At 38.2% G+C, this 12,350-nt stretch overlaps 1 protein-coding gene across 6 annotated transcripts in view; it reads right to left on the bottom strand.

Moving 5' to 3' along the window:
- Positions 1–443: 443 nt before the first annotated feature.
- The window catches only part of arfip2b (ADP-ribosylation factor interacting protein 2b), a 25,887-nt gene continuing 13,980 nt past the window's right edge, over positions 444–12,350 (bottom strand). For 5 of the 6 annotated variants that reach the window (XM_053644640.1, XM_053644643.1, XM_053644641.1 and 2 more), the window contains 5 exons: positions 11,586–11,698; positions 8,582–8,803; positions 8,161–8,318; positions 7,131–7,305; positions 444–2,302 (listed from right to left, as the gene is read on the bottom strand). In XM_053644640.1, coding sequence (XP_053500615.1) covers positions 2,147–2,302; positions 7,131–7,305; positions 8,161–8,318; positions 8,582–8,803; positions 11,586–11,698 — 824 coding nt within the window. In that variant the 3' untranslated portion in view covers positions 444–2,146. Of the gene's footprint in view, positions 2,303–7,130; positions 7,306–8,160; positions 8,319–8,581; positions 8,804–11,585; positions 11,699–11,977; positions 12,074–12,350 lie in introns of all 6 variants that reach the window. The other variant, XM_053644645.1, reaches the window with a different exon arrangement.

Raw genomic sequence — 12,350 nt, 5'->3', positions numbered from 1 at the left:
AATGTATAGTCCAACTCAGTGTTAAAACTAAAATATCCAAATAGACACATAGATTTCAAGCTATTGGTCTTGACAGGGGCTGATGAACTGTGTGAGCATTTGATACAAATAAATGAATCCCTCAGAGTGTATATCATATTTTGTGTTATTTTTACAGCGTCACATTTCAAGAGGCATGCGACTATTAAATGAAGGCAAAATATAATTTTGTGGGTTCTTCTTGGCCAAAAAAAAAAAAACCAAAAAACAAACAAACAAACAAAAAAAACATAAAAGAGACCATTGGGAAATATGTGGATTTCAAACACAAAGTTACTTTCATTTTTATACAAGATTAAACTTATATAAAAGAGAAAAGAAAAAAAAAAGGAAATGACCACTGAAACCTTAACAGACACCTTAGTGTACAGTTTGTGATGTAAAGATTAATAATGATGCTGATGTTGATCACTGGCAACTTTAATCACAACCAAATATATAAAATAAAATCAATCATACAGATTAACATTACACTAAACTAATATTTCCTGGATTAAACATTGATTGTTAACTTAGCAACAGATATACACACAAAGAAAACATACATAAATTAGTACATACCACAATATTTAATCACAACTGTCCTGTATAAACACACCCACTGACTGGCAAGTGTCCTGGGAGTTTAGTGTCGAAGTGTTGAGAATGAACGACGCTGAAATGGTCTAAATGCAACTAAACTTTTTTTTTTTTTCTTTGGATGTTAGACTCAGTAATATAACAAAACAGAATTAATATTAAATTAAAGCAGGGTAGTGTTTCTTAATCCTGGTCGAGGAGTACTGGGGTGTTCCCTTCCTCTGTCTCACTCAGATAAACCTAGTTCAGACCTGTTACTTTGCTGATGACTCAACTCATGCGAGTTAGGAGCGGGAGGGGAACTCCAGGACCAGGATCGTAAACAATGAAGTAAGGGAGTGACTTATATGATAATTGTACAAGCCGATATCATAGATGTCAGTCTGCTACTGTATCTGCTTACAGCCTCCATTTTCCACAGTGGATGAAATGATAACACTGCAATGACAGTGATAACCAAGTTATTTGGATAGCTCATGGATTTCTTTGCACTACAGAGGTTCGTTCTTTGCCTTTGATAATACCTGAAAATAATGTTTGTGAGATTGATACCAGTATTGTACAATGTCAGCATTCACCGTATCACAGTAAACAGTCATACTGGGTTAGCGTTACACCCCAACTGTACAACACAATACAATACAATACAATATTTCTAACTTGTCTAATTTGGATGAGCAGGAGCAAATGGACAGTGATTACAAACACCTGCAGCTTTCCTTTCTACAAAATCTGACTGGAAGAAGGGCACACACAGGTACATTTCTTTGGGGGGGGGGGGATAACATGGGAGTGTGGTTCTAACCTGAAAAAGAACGAACACACAACATAAAATTTATAAATAACTCATTTACAACAACTGACACGTGGCTCAATCAGGAATCCAATCACGTAAAAGCACTTTGCACCAACTGGATCAATTCATTATTTTTTCCTTCTGCATCATGGAATCACACATTTTTGCCATGCCCCAAATTTCCCCAGGACATTCATGAAATAAACTAAACGTCATTTACAACCAGACTAGTAATTCAACCTTTGAATAATTAGGACCAAGTTTTCTCAGACATTTACAAGTCCAGATCCAGAAGCCAAATGTTGCATGTGGAGAAAAGCGGGGTGGGGGTTGTTTCGTGGGCAATGGGGTTGAGGAATTAGCAGAGAGAGAAAGAGAGAGAAAAGTTGAAAGTCTACTAGAGTTCTGACTGACAACATTTCCTGGAGGATTTGGTCAGTTGTTACTAAGTTTTTGTTCGAACAAATACTTGACCAGCCTTTAGGGTGAAGTAGATACGAGTAGTGCTTATTCTCAGGGTCAAACACAATTTCAGCAAAGAGACAGTCAGGCAGAGAGGAGGAAAGTATGGAGGGGGAAGGCAGTTTGGGATCCGGGCTCCTACAACAGCTACAGGATGGTAAGCCTTTTGCTACCCTGCTGCCATAGTGGCTGGGCTGCGTCTGTCTCATTATTCTAATGCCTGCTCTGTCAGGATAACCTGCAGAAGGACTGAGAGTACTACGAGCACTTTCACTGCTCCTCTAACCAGGAGGGCTTGTCGGCTCCGGGAGGTTTGAGCTTTATGTTGAACTGCTTGAGGGTCTGTTCCAACTGCTGCTGGTTGCCAGCAAAGTAGGCTGAGATTGCGTTGTGGAAAAGGAGAAGCTGTTTGTGCATCACTTTCACCTGGGAGGGGAAGAAGAAAAAACACACAACACAGAGACACAGAGAAGAAAAAAGCAAAAATAAGGTGAGAATTAAAGTATGGTTCTAACGTCTGAGTCTCAAAAGCATTGCAGCACAAAGATCGAGTTAAGCCCAGTTCACACTGCACTCACAGACGCCAACAATCACTTTTAAAACTTTTAAAAGTTGGCCGTCGGATTTAGAGTGTTTGGAAACACTCCTGTCATGTCCAAGCTGCCCCAACAAACACCAACCTACTTTTTTTATGGACAGTCATACTGGTTTAAAATGGATGATCCTTTAACCACAATCAATATTATACTATTACTATATTACGTCTTTACCTGAAAAGACGAAGAGTGAAACAAAAGAGGTAGTGCGGTGAAGCCTTGGTTGTTGCAACATGAGAGACAGGGCACACACTTACAGTTACGCAGAGAACTGCAGACGAAGGATGTGCGGAGCTTTCAAAATTCTGCTCGGTTCGTCCCCAAGCAGTTTCAACAACTCCAAGAAAGACATCTTATGGTAGGCTATGTGGTAAGCTAAGACCATTATTAGATCATACATTATGAAAAACATTTTTACGCAAATGTAAGTTTATAAACAAACTTTCTTCATGAAACAAAATACTGAAAATGGCGTACGATTAGCGGATGAGCCCAATTAAAACCAAAACACGAGAGTAGACTATCCTTACCAGGGGTCAATAGAAACAATTTTATTTACAGTGCATCCAGAAAGTATTCACAGCACTTCACTTTTCCCACATTTTGCTATGTTACAGCCTTATTCCAAAATGGATTAAATTCATTATTTTCCTCAAAATTCTACAAACAATACCACATAATGACAACGTGAAACAAGTCTGTTTGAAATCTTTGCAAATTTATTAGAAATAAAAAACAAAAAAGCACATGTACATAAGTATTCACAGCCTTTGCTCAATACTTTGTTGAAGCACCTTTGGCACCAATTACAGCCTCAAGGCTTTTTGAGTATGATGCTACAAGCTTGGCACACCTATTTTTGGGCAGTTTCTCCCATTCTTCTTTGCAGGACCTCTCAAGCTCCATCAAGTTGGAGGTCTAGAGTGCTCTGGAACAGGTTTTCTTCAAGGATGTCTCTGTACATTGCTGCATTCATCTTTCCCTTGATTCTGACTAGTCTCCCAGTTCCTGCCACTGAAAAACATTCCCACAGCACGATGCTGCCACCACCATGCTTCACTGTAGGGATGGTATTGGCCAGGTGATGAGTGGTGCCTGGTTTCTTCCAGACATGACGCTTGCCATTCAGGACAAAGAATTCAATCTTTGTCTTGGTCTGAGAGTCCTTCAGGTGCCTTCTGGCAAACTCCAGGTGGGCTGTCATGTGCCTTTTACTGAGGAGTGGCTTCCGTCTGGTCACTCTACCATACAGGCCTGTAAGGCTACACGATTATGGCCAAAATGATAATCCCGATTATTTTGATCAATATTGAGATCTCGATTATTTATCATGATTGTTCATTGATTTTAGGGACAACATATTTTAATGTACTTCCACATTTAAATAAACAGACCGCTGCTTTCACCTCCATGTTGTGCTACATTCCTGCTAATGTGCAAATCTTTGCATCAAATTAGACTGATCCTTAAAGTGCATCATCTCGTAGAAGCAAAGCCTAAATAAAATTGTACCCAAAATATAGGATAAGTAAAAATAAAAATGCCATCAACCACATGAAAATATGAAATCAAATATAACAGTATGCAACTAAATGAAAACAATTCAGGCGAATACAGAAAAGGCAATAACAGTGTTTACAGGAGGAGAGACGCAAGACAATTTCTTTAAGGAGATTACAAAAATTTAGGAGCACAGCTTAAGTTTAGTGTGTTTCTTTTTTTTTTTTTTTTTTTTTTTTTTAAGAGAGCTGGTAGCGTTAATGTGCCACAATATAACGCACAAGTAGGCATGAGAAAACTTGAGCTTGTCAATTATGACAGAATTTAGGAACATAGCGTGAGCCACGACATTAATTTACCTTCTGATAAACTAAATTTAATATTTTCAGTTAATTTTACAGACTGTATGCAAAAAACAACCGTTAACCTGTTCCACCTTGTAAACAAATACAATAAACATCAATGTTCAGTCTTTGAAGTCCTCTTAAATATATTTAAAGCTACATTATTAGACATTTTCCACTGTCATGGTTCTGGGCTGGAGACAGTTCTTGAACCGCTCTGTGTATATTGTGTATATATCTGAATAATCTCAAATAGGATGTGATTGGGTGAGTTCATTTACCTGTCAGATGCAAAGCGCTTTAGTTTAATGGTGTTCATTAGGGACGCACCGATCAGGATTTTTTTGACCGATACCGATCCAGATACCAATCTTTTTTTTATTTAAGTTTAAATCAGGAGGTCTGTCATAAACAGTTAAATGTAAGCTCTCTGCTCACTGTTAATTAAGTTAAAATAAAAGCAATGAGAAATACTGTTGGTTAATTGATACAAGCATAAAATATTTATTTTTAAATATCTTAAACAATAAAGAGTCCTAATTAAAAGTAGACTAATACAAGCATGATCCATATTAGGAAAAAGGCTAGTGGCCTTCTAAGGGGATAGCGAACTATGAGTAATATAATGTAGCGAACTAAGAGTAATTGTTATTAAGTGCAAGCCGTAGTAATTACAAATTATTTCATTTCTCACTTTATTTATATATATATATATATATATATATATATATATATATATATATATTTTATATTCAATTATTTATTTACTAATAACTAAGCACATTTTCTGTCTTTACATTTTATTAGTTTTCTGTTTTTGTTTGTTTATCAGTTGTTCCTTTTAGATCGGTTCCCCAGTACAGTGTTGCCATGTCTGCTGATAATATTGTGTTCTGAACAGTTGCTACTCTTGATTATGATTGGTGAGGAATTTTTTAATAAAGAAGTTTGAATTAAACCCACCTTGTAGCGTTAGCATTATTATTGATTTACATCCCCCGATGCTGTGTCTACATGAGCAGGTGAAAGTTCAGGTCATTTTGCGTGATCAATAAAAGATGGCGGTTGTGAGGTCGGAGAGTTGACAGAAGCAGATGATGTTCAGTATTACTCGTCATCATAATGGCTTCTCTGCAGTATTTACACACTTGTTCGGTTGACTGAGGTGATGAAAAGCAGTGTGAAAGTAACTGTTGCACGGTGTAGATGCATTTTGGACCTGTAGTTTTTATTCCGAATGTATTATACAACTCCGAACAGTTCACTCGCACCGGTGCAAATAAATACTTAGTCAAAGTCGCACAAAGTACTTCAGTCGCAAATGCGAGTTTTTCCTGTTCGGCGTGATGAGGTTTAATGTCCTCGACAACCTCTGTAGTGCCATTTAGCATCGTGATAGTGTCATGATTTCCCCTCACGCAAGCGCTGGAGCTCACAGCGCTAAATTGTTTCCGGGTTTTGGCACTACAAAATGACGTCAGCCCTGTGCCGCTCTATGTGATTGGCTGTGAGTGTAGGAAGCGCTTGATTTGAGTGGAGAAAACAGCGGAGTTTTCTATGAGCGGAGGACGAACTTTAAATGTCAATATCGCAGTCGATCATGTTCATTTAATGGGGGGCAGTCAAAATCATAACCACAATCGATATCCGATTAATTGTGCAGCCCTACAGGCCTGTTTGGTGGCATGCTGCAGAGATGGTTGTTCTTCTGGAAGGTTCGCCTCTCTCCCCAAAGACACGCTGGAGCTCTGTCAGAGTGACCATCGGGTTTTTGGTGACCTCCCTGACTAAGGCCCTTCTACCTGATTGCTCAGTTTGGCCGGGTGGCCAGCTCTAGGAAGGGTCCTGGTGGTTCCAAACTTCTTCCATTTACGGATGATGGAGGCCCCTGTGCTCATTGGGACCTTCAACGCTGCAGAAATGTTTAATCCATTTTGGAATAAGGCTGTAACATAACAAATTGTTGAAAAAGTGAAGCGCTGTGAATACTTTCCGGATGCACTGTAAATAACACATCGATACATCATCTATCCTCTTCTTTCGGACTCGTCCAGAAATCTACCACTTTACCCACAACGATGATTTAACATGCCTAGCACCGAGAGCACTGGCTTTTGTTTCTATGGAGTTTTCAGGGATGCTTGCTTCATTGTCATGGCAACGGCTCCTGTCCAGATCAGATTATGTCAGAGTTTGTTGGAAAATCATACCACACTGCTCAGACATTCCTTGACCGACAAACGCTGATTGAACATGTTCAGTCGGTGAAAACAAATGCCGACCAACACCAACAGACGCCGACAGGGTTAACACGCTAATCCGACAAAACCCGGAGAGACGGTATCTCTGTGCAGTGTGAACTAGGCTTTAACTGGTAGAGTGAGCATACCACTGAACACTCTCTACCAGCCCAGGTCATCTTAACTTTGCAATGCTTCTGAAACACTGGCCATGTTTTTATTTCATCATGCATCAAACAACTAATGCCAAGTTTTAATACTGACTCAGGTTATACTGCTTTATTCAAGAACACATTATTTAAAACTGTAAGTATTTAGCTGTTTGGAAACTCCTTTAAGTGTTACTAAAAAAAAAAATAATGGAAATATCTGACAAAACTGCATTGGTTTCTGTTGAAAAGTACAGTTCAGGGTAACAGACTTCTGTTCTGATCCCAGTAAGTATTTTACGTGTATTTCCTCGTTTGTAAGTCGCTTTGGAAAAAAGCGTCTGTTAAATGAATAAATGTAATTGTAAATTTAAGTAGCATACAGTTTTCAGTACTTGTAAAATATAATGAGGAGTTTTGAACACCTTGTTTTCCTCCAAGAACTTGAGCTTGATGGAAACGTCATTGCGCAGTCGCTCATATTTGTCCTTGTGGATCTGAAACTGCTCCTGCGCCGCATCGATACGCGCTATGGTCATTGCGTCCCGAGGTCCCATGTTCAGTTCTTCCAGATCGGCTCTGTAAGCGTCAAACTCCAACCTGCATGAGAGGGGACACACAAAAAAAATAAAACAAATCAGACACAAAAGGATCAGAATCACACGCAGAATCAACACTTATTTTTCCAGCCTTTTGTTAGCCCGTCCCAAATTTTTTGAGACGTGTTCTGGCCATGAAATTACCACAATTAAACCTTATTTTTTTCTTAAAATGGTACATTTCCTCATTTTAAACATTTGAAATGTTTTTTTTTTATGTTCTATTGTGAATAACATCTGGGTTTATGAGATTTGCAAATCATTGCAGTCTGTTTTGATTTCCATTTCGCAAGTGTCCCAACTTTTTTGGATCCGGGGTTGTATTATTTATTAAAGAACGACAGATATTTTAGCACAGAGTAGGGGTGTTATGGTTGGAAATTCTCATGGTGTATAGTGGATAGAGAACATTAAAAGGGAAAACGTACGGAGACGTGTCTTTGCACATCCTTGTGTATACAACACAAAAACAAAAGAAAAAAATGCTCCAATTCTTCTTTCTTAGTAAGATAATTTTGAGAACAACTTCCTATAAAATTTCTTAGTGACAGTATTTATCATGTACTTATAAGCTGAAAGAGAGAGTGGCTGCAAGGACAGGAACCACCAAGCTTGAAAAAGAAAGAAAAAAAGAAAAAAAATTCAGCACTGCAGGGTATCTTAACCAAAAATAAGATATTATGGTCAACAATGCCGTGTTCTTCGGTGTGTTTGATAACTTTTGTGTATGATAAAATTACGAGATAGCAAATTTACAACAGTAGCAGATTAATTAATTGCACAAATTTACAAAAATATTATTAGGATATAGTGTTTCACAGCTACACTATCAACGTTTTTTACAACAGTATTGTACCTTGCATTCTCATACATCTTGATGGTCATGAGTGTGTCCTCCATGGTCTTGTTGACGAGTGTGTTGATGCTGGAGACGAAAAAGTTGATGGCACCCAGCAGGGTCTCACCGTTCTTACACAGCAATTTTTGAGTTTCTGCATTGTACCCAAATTCGTCCTAGAAGCAGCGAAACACAACGATCGAACACTGTTTCCCCCCCCAAATAACCTCCACAATATAATTTATGTTAATCACAAATTTTCACAATCTATACTGAGGATAGAATCACCAGGAAAAACAATGTTGTCATTATAAATCATAATTCAATTCTGAGGTGACTGATCTTAATAGCAATCAAAATTCCATACAATACTGCATATCTAAATGATCACATGACGAGTCAGTAGTGATGTAGTCTGCTAGTAGTGAACGCAGCTCACCCGCAGTTCGGGAGATTTCTGGCTGAGGTCAGCGAACGTGTCTCCGAGTGCGTGCTGTGTCTGCACCATGCTGTAGAAGTGATTAGTGAGTGCACGTGCCAAGCGCAGCACATTCTCATACTTGCGCTTGGTGTCTCGCAGAACCTCAATCTGAGCCTCCAGCTCCAGATCGACAGTGCGAGAGCCACGGCCGAATCGCTCCGAGATCATCTGTTTAGTGCACTGGAAGGGGACAGACAGCGACGGGGACAGACTAGAGTCAAAAGCAGTTCTCAAGTGAGACCAGGAAAAATAAGGAAAATATTGGAACATTCCAGATTCTAAAATCTTCATTTCTGCAAAACACATATCAGATGAATAATCTGTTCCAGCCCACAGACCTGCTGCTGCGTAGCATTAACCATTTGCCCTCAGATGACTAACAGCATTATGGACTTACTTAGAACAATCTACACATTAGAACACATTTATTTTGCAGCAAAGCTTCCCTCACTGAAATGCAAAAAAGTTTAGTTGTCCATAAATGTCACTTCCATCTTGTACTGCACTGATTTCAGTGTGTAGTTTGACTAATATATATATATATATATATATATATATATATATATATATATATATATATATATATATATATATATATATAAATTGGACAAACAGTTGTGTTAATGTAAAGTTTTACTCTGAAGTTTATATCTGTTTAAATAAGTTAAAAAAAAAAAGGTACTGAAAGTTTGGTTTTAGCCCATCCGATTAATCAATTAATCAAAAAATAATTGGCCGATTAATCGTGGAAAAAAATATTGACCGTTTAATCAATTCTGAGAATAACTGTTTTAGAGTTTTCTACATAAATACACTAAAGGGTTCACAAACTTCAAGCACCCCTGTAGCTGTAAAATAGGGGACATGTTTGTGATGTTTTTCTGTAGCATGTTTTTGAGGAGGATTATGTTTTCCAGCATATTCACAGCAGCAGCACTGTATATCCTCTTCCCTGCATGGTTTCAAATTTATCCTGCTTCCAACCCACCTGATCCAGCTTAGAAAGTGATGGGGAATTAGACAGATCAGATGGATCAGAAGATTCCCTCTAAAAGTTGAGTTCTCAAATGTCATCATATACTACTTTTATTTAGACATGGAAAATACTTAAGTAACTGTACTTCATTACTAAACTTAAGTATTACTTTGGCCGTATTTTTGCTTTGAGTATTACTGAAATTGTATATTTTTACTCTTGATAAATAGAATACTTACATACTCCTTACGTTATTTTATTTAGACCTTCAAAGTACTTTTAGGTACATTTAAAAAGTAGCTTTTTTGACTTTCCTTCACACTTTTAATTAAGTAAGATTCACTTTATTTATACTTCCACTTAAGGATCATTTCTCAGTAGTTTTTCTACCCCTGTTCTTACTAAGAACTCGTCAGTTGTCAAAAGAGTTAACACTTGTGGTAACACAAGTCCCGCCACGGTACTGGTGCCACTCAAAATGAGTCAGACTACTAGTACTAACATGAACTTCTCAGGAAGACACTATTTCTACAGCATGTGTATTTGGAAAGAATTAAAAAAAAAAAAAAAGATTTTTTATTTTTTAATGAAATGCACCATGTAATATATTGTTGCCTAATTCAATGCATCTATTCCCAGAATATTCGGGCAGATATAATTTCCAGAGAAACTTATCAAAAGGTTCGAGCAGATAATTTGTTCCCCAGGATACGGCAGACTGCCATTCAATCATAACATGCATCAAAATGAAATGAACCTACGATAAACACTTGAGGACTGGTTTCACTTTATCGAGTGTGTGCGTGTGTGTGTGTGTGTGTGTGTGTGTGTGTGTGTGTGTGTGCATGCTTGAGTAACAGTATGTAAGCTTTAAGTGCATTTACTTGTAACAGATTCTTTGTTCTGTCAGTCCTTTTTTCTAAGAAATTACACAGATGACACAGTAAGCTTTGTAAAGTTCCCAAAATAATTAATTCCTACCTACATTTACATGTATAGTATTTGACCCTTATCCAGAGTGACTGAGCAGTTGAGGGTTAAGGGTCTTGCAGTGGCAGGTTGATAGTGCTGGGATTTGAACTAGTGAACTTCTGATTAGTAACCCACTGTCTTAACCACTGCCCTATAAACTCTGCGCACACAGGGCAGAGGCAGGATTTGAACGCCAAAACCCAGAGGTGTGAGGCAAACGTGCTGAGCCTATCTGCTCCCAATGTTGGTTGTTTTCTTTCTTTTCTTTTTTTTTTTTTTAAAGAATATCCAGTGCCAATATCAGATAAAGTGGTTAACTGGATAACTCTAATAAACATTTTTTTTGTCTTCTATGAAATGCTTCTGTTTTTTCTCAAATGATTAGTCCACTTATAGTAAAAGGATCAAGCTTTGAAATGAAATTGTAAGGATCTCATGTGACTCATAGTGGTTAAGAAAACTTTTTTTTTGTTACTTAAACTGACTAGAAGAGACTCTTTTCAGTTTAGAAAGTGTTGACCCGTTTCAGGCTCTGTCACTGCAATGTAATCAATGTACTTCATTGAAAAGGAAAAATTTTAAGCACATACCGAAAATAATATCTTAGGGTATGGTACTTTTTCTCCCCCATTCTTGTTTTTTTTTCATTATTATTTATTTAAACTGTTCCACTCCCAGTCTCTTTTCACACTCATCACAGTGGCAAAAAATGAATGACTAAATAATAATCACACTCTCACCCCTACAAAGTGAAAGCATCGCTTTCCTTGTCCAAATTCGTCATGACTGTTTATTTTGTCTAGTCATAATTCAGTGCCCCCTGCAGGTCATGATACTTTTTATTGCCACTCTAGTGCACTTTGTTCACCTTATACTGAATACTGTTAGAGCATAGAGGACATAGAAACCACTGGATTAACACACACTTTTACTTCCAACTAAAATTTAACTTTCCTGAGTGTATTTGCATTTTATAATAATTTATCTAATGATTGGCTTAAGAACAGCTCATACCTTATAAGTGTTCAGGCCCCATTTCTTCACCATGTCAAACTTCTCCACAGCGACACCTCTAGTGGCCTCCTCTGCCATCACGGATGAACTGTTGCTGTGGTGCATGCTGGATCCTATTATGCAAAGACGCAAAGCAATGCTCAAGCAGAGTCTCAAATTTCGGCCTACAACTTATCTCTAAGCTCAGATCAGTCTCACAAACCTTTATCCCAATCTTTAACCCAATAAAAAGACAGAAACTTAAGTAGTCCTATTTAAATGTAGCCACCACTGCAGCAGAGAGAAAGCGCTACAGAATGTCGGTAGGTGAAAGACGAGAAGGGTGCAAGTGAGAGTGAATGACAGAGTGATGGCTTGCCAGAGATCACAATGATGGAAGAATCCCGGGGTACCTGGGATACCGGGGAAGTCGTCTGATTGGCTGGCTATCCGGATGGCAGCAGAGTGGCTTGGGCCAATGCTAACTCCCCTGCACTTCATTCGCAGGTCTGGAGGGGGCAATTGGTGAGGGGTCAGGTAAAGGGTGTGGATGGGCATTTGGAGTTCATAACAGGGAATCGGAGCAAGGAAGTGATGGTGTGGTTTAGATGATGAAGGGGGTTGGATTCATGGTTACATTTTTACATATGTAACATGGTTCCATGAGTGAAATGAAGGGCATGGGAAGGTTATGGATGTGTGAGAGGATGATGATGATATAAAAGAAGAGGAACAGGGAGAAGAAGGAAGAAAAAATGGTCATGAAGAGAAGATGTACGACTATGA

This window comes from Ictalurus furcatus, chromosome 16, assembly GCF_023375685.1.
Source record: "Ictalurus furcatus strain D&B chromosome 16, Billie_1.0, whole genome shotgun sequence".
In the NCBI taxonomy this organism is placed as follows: domain Eukaryota; kingdom Metazoa; phylum Chordata; class Actinopteri; order Siluriformes; family Ictaluridae; genus Ictalurus; species Ictalurus furcatus.
This window is presented reverse-complemented; position numbering and strand designations above follow the sequence as displayed.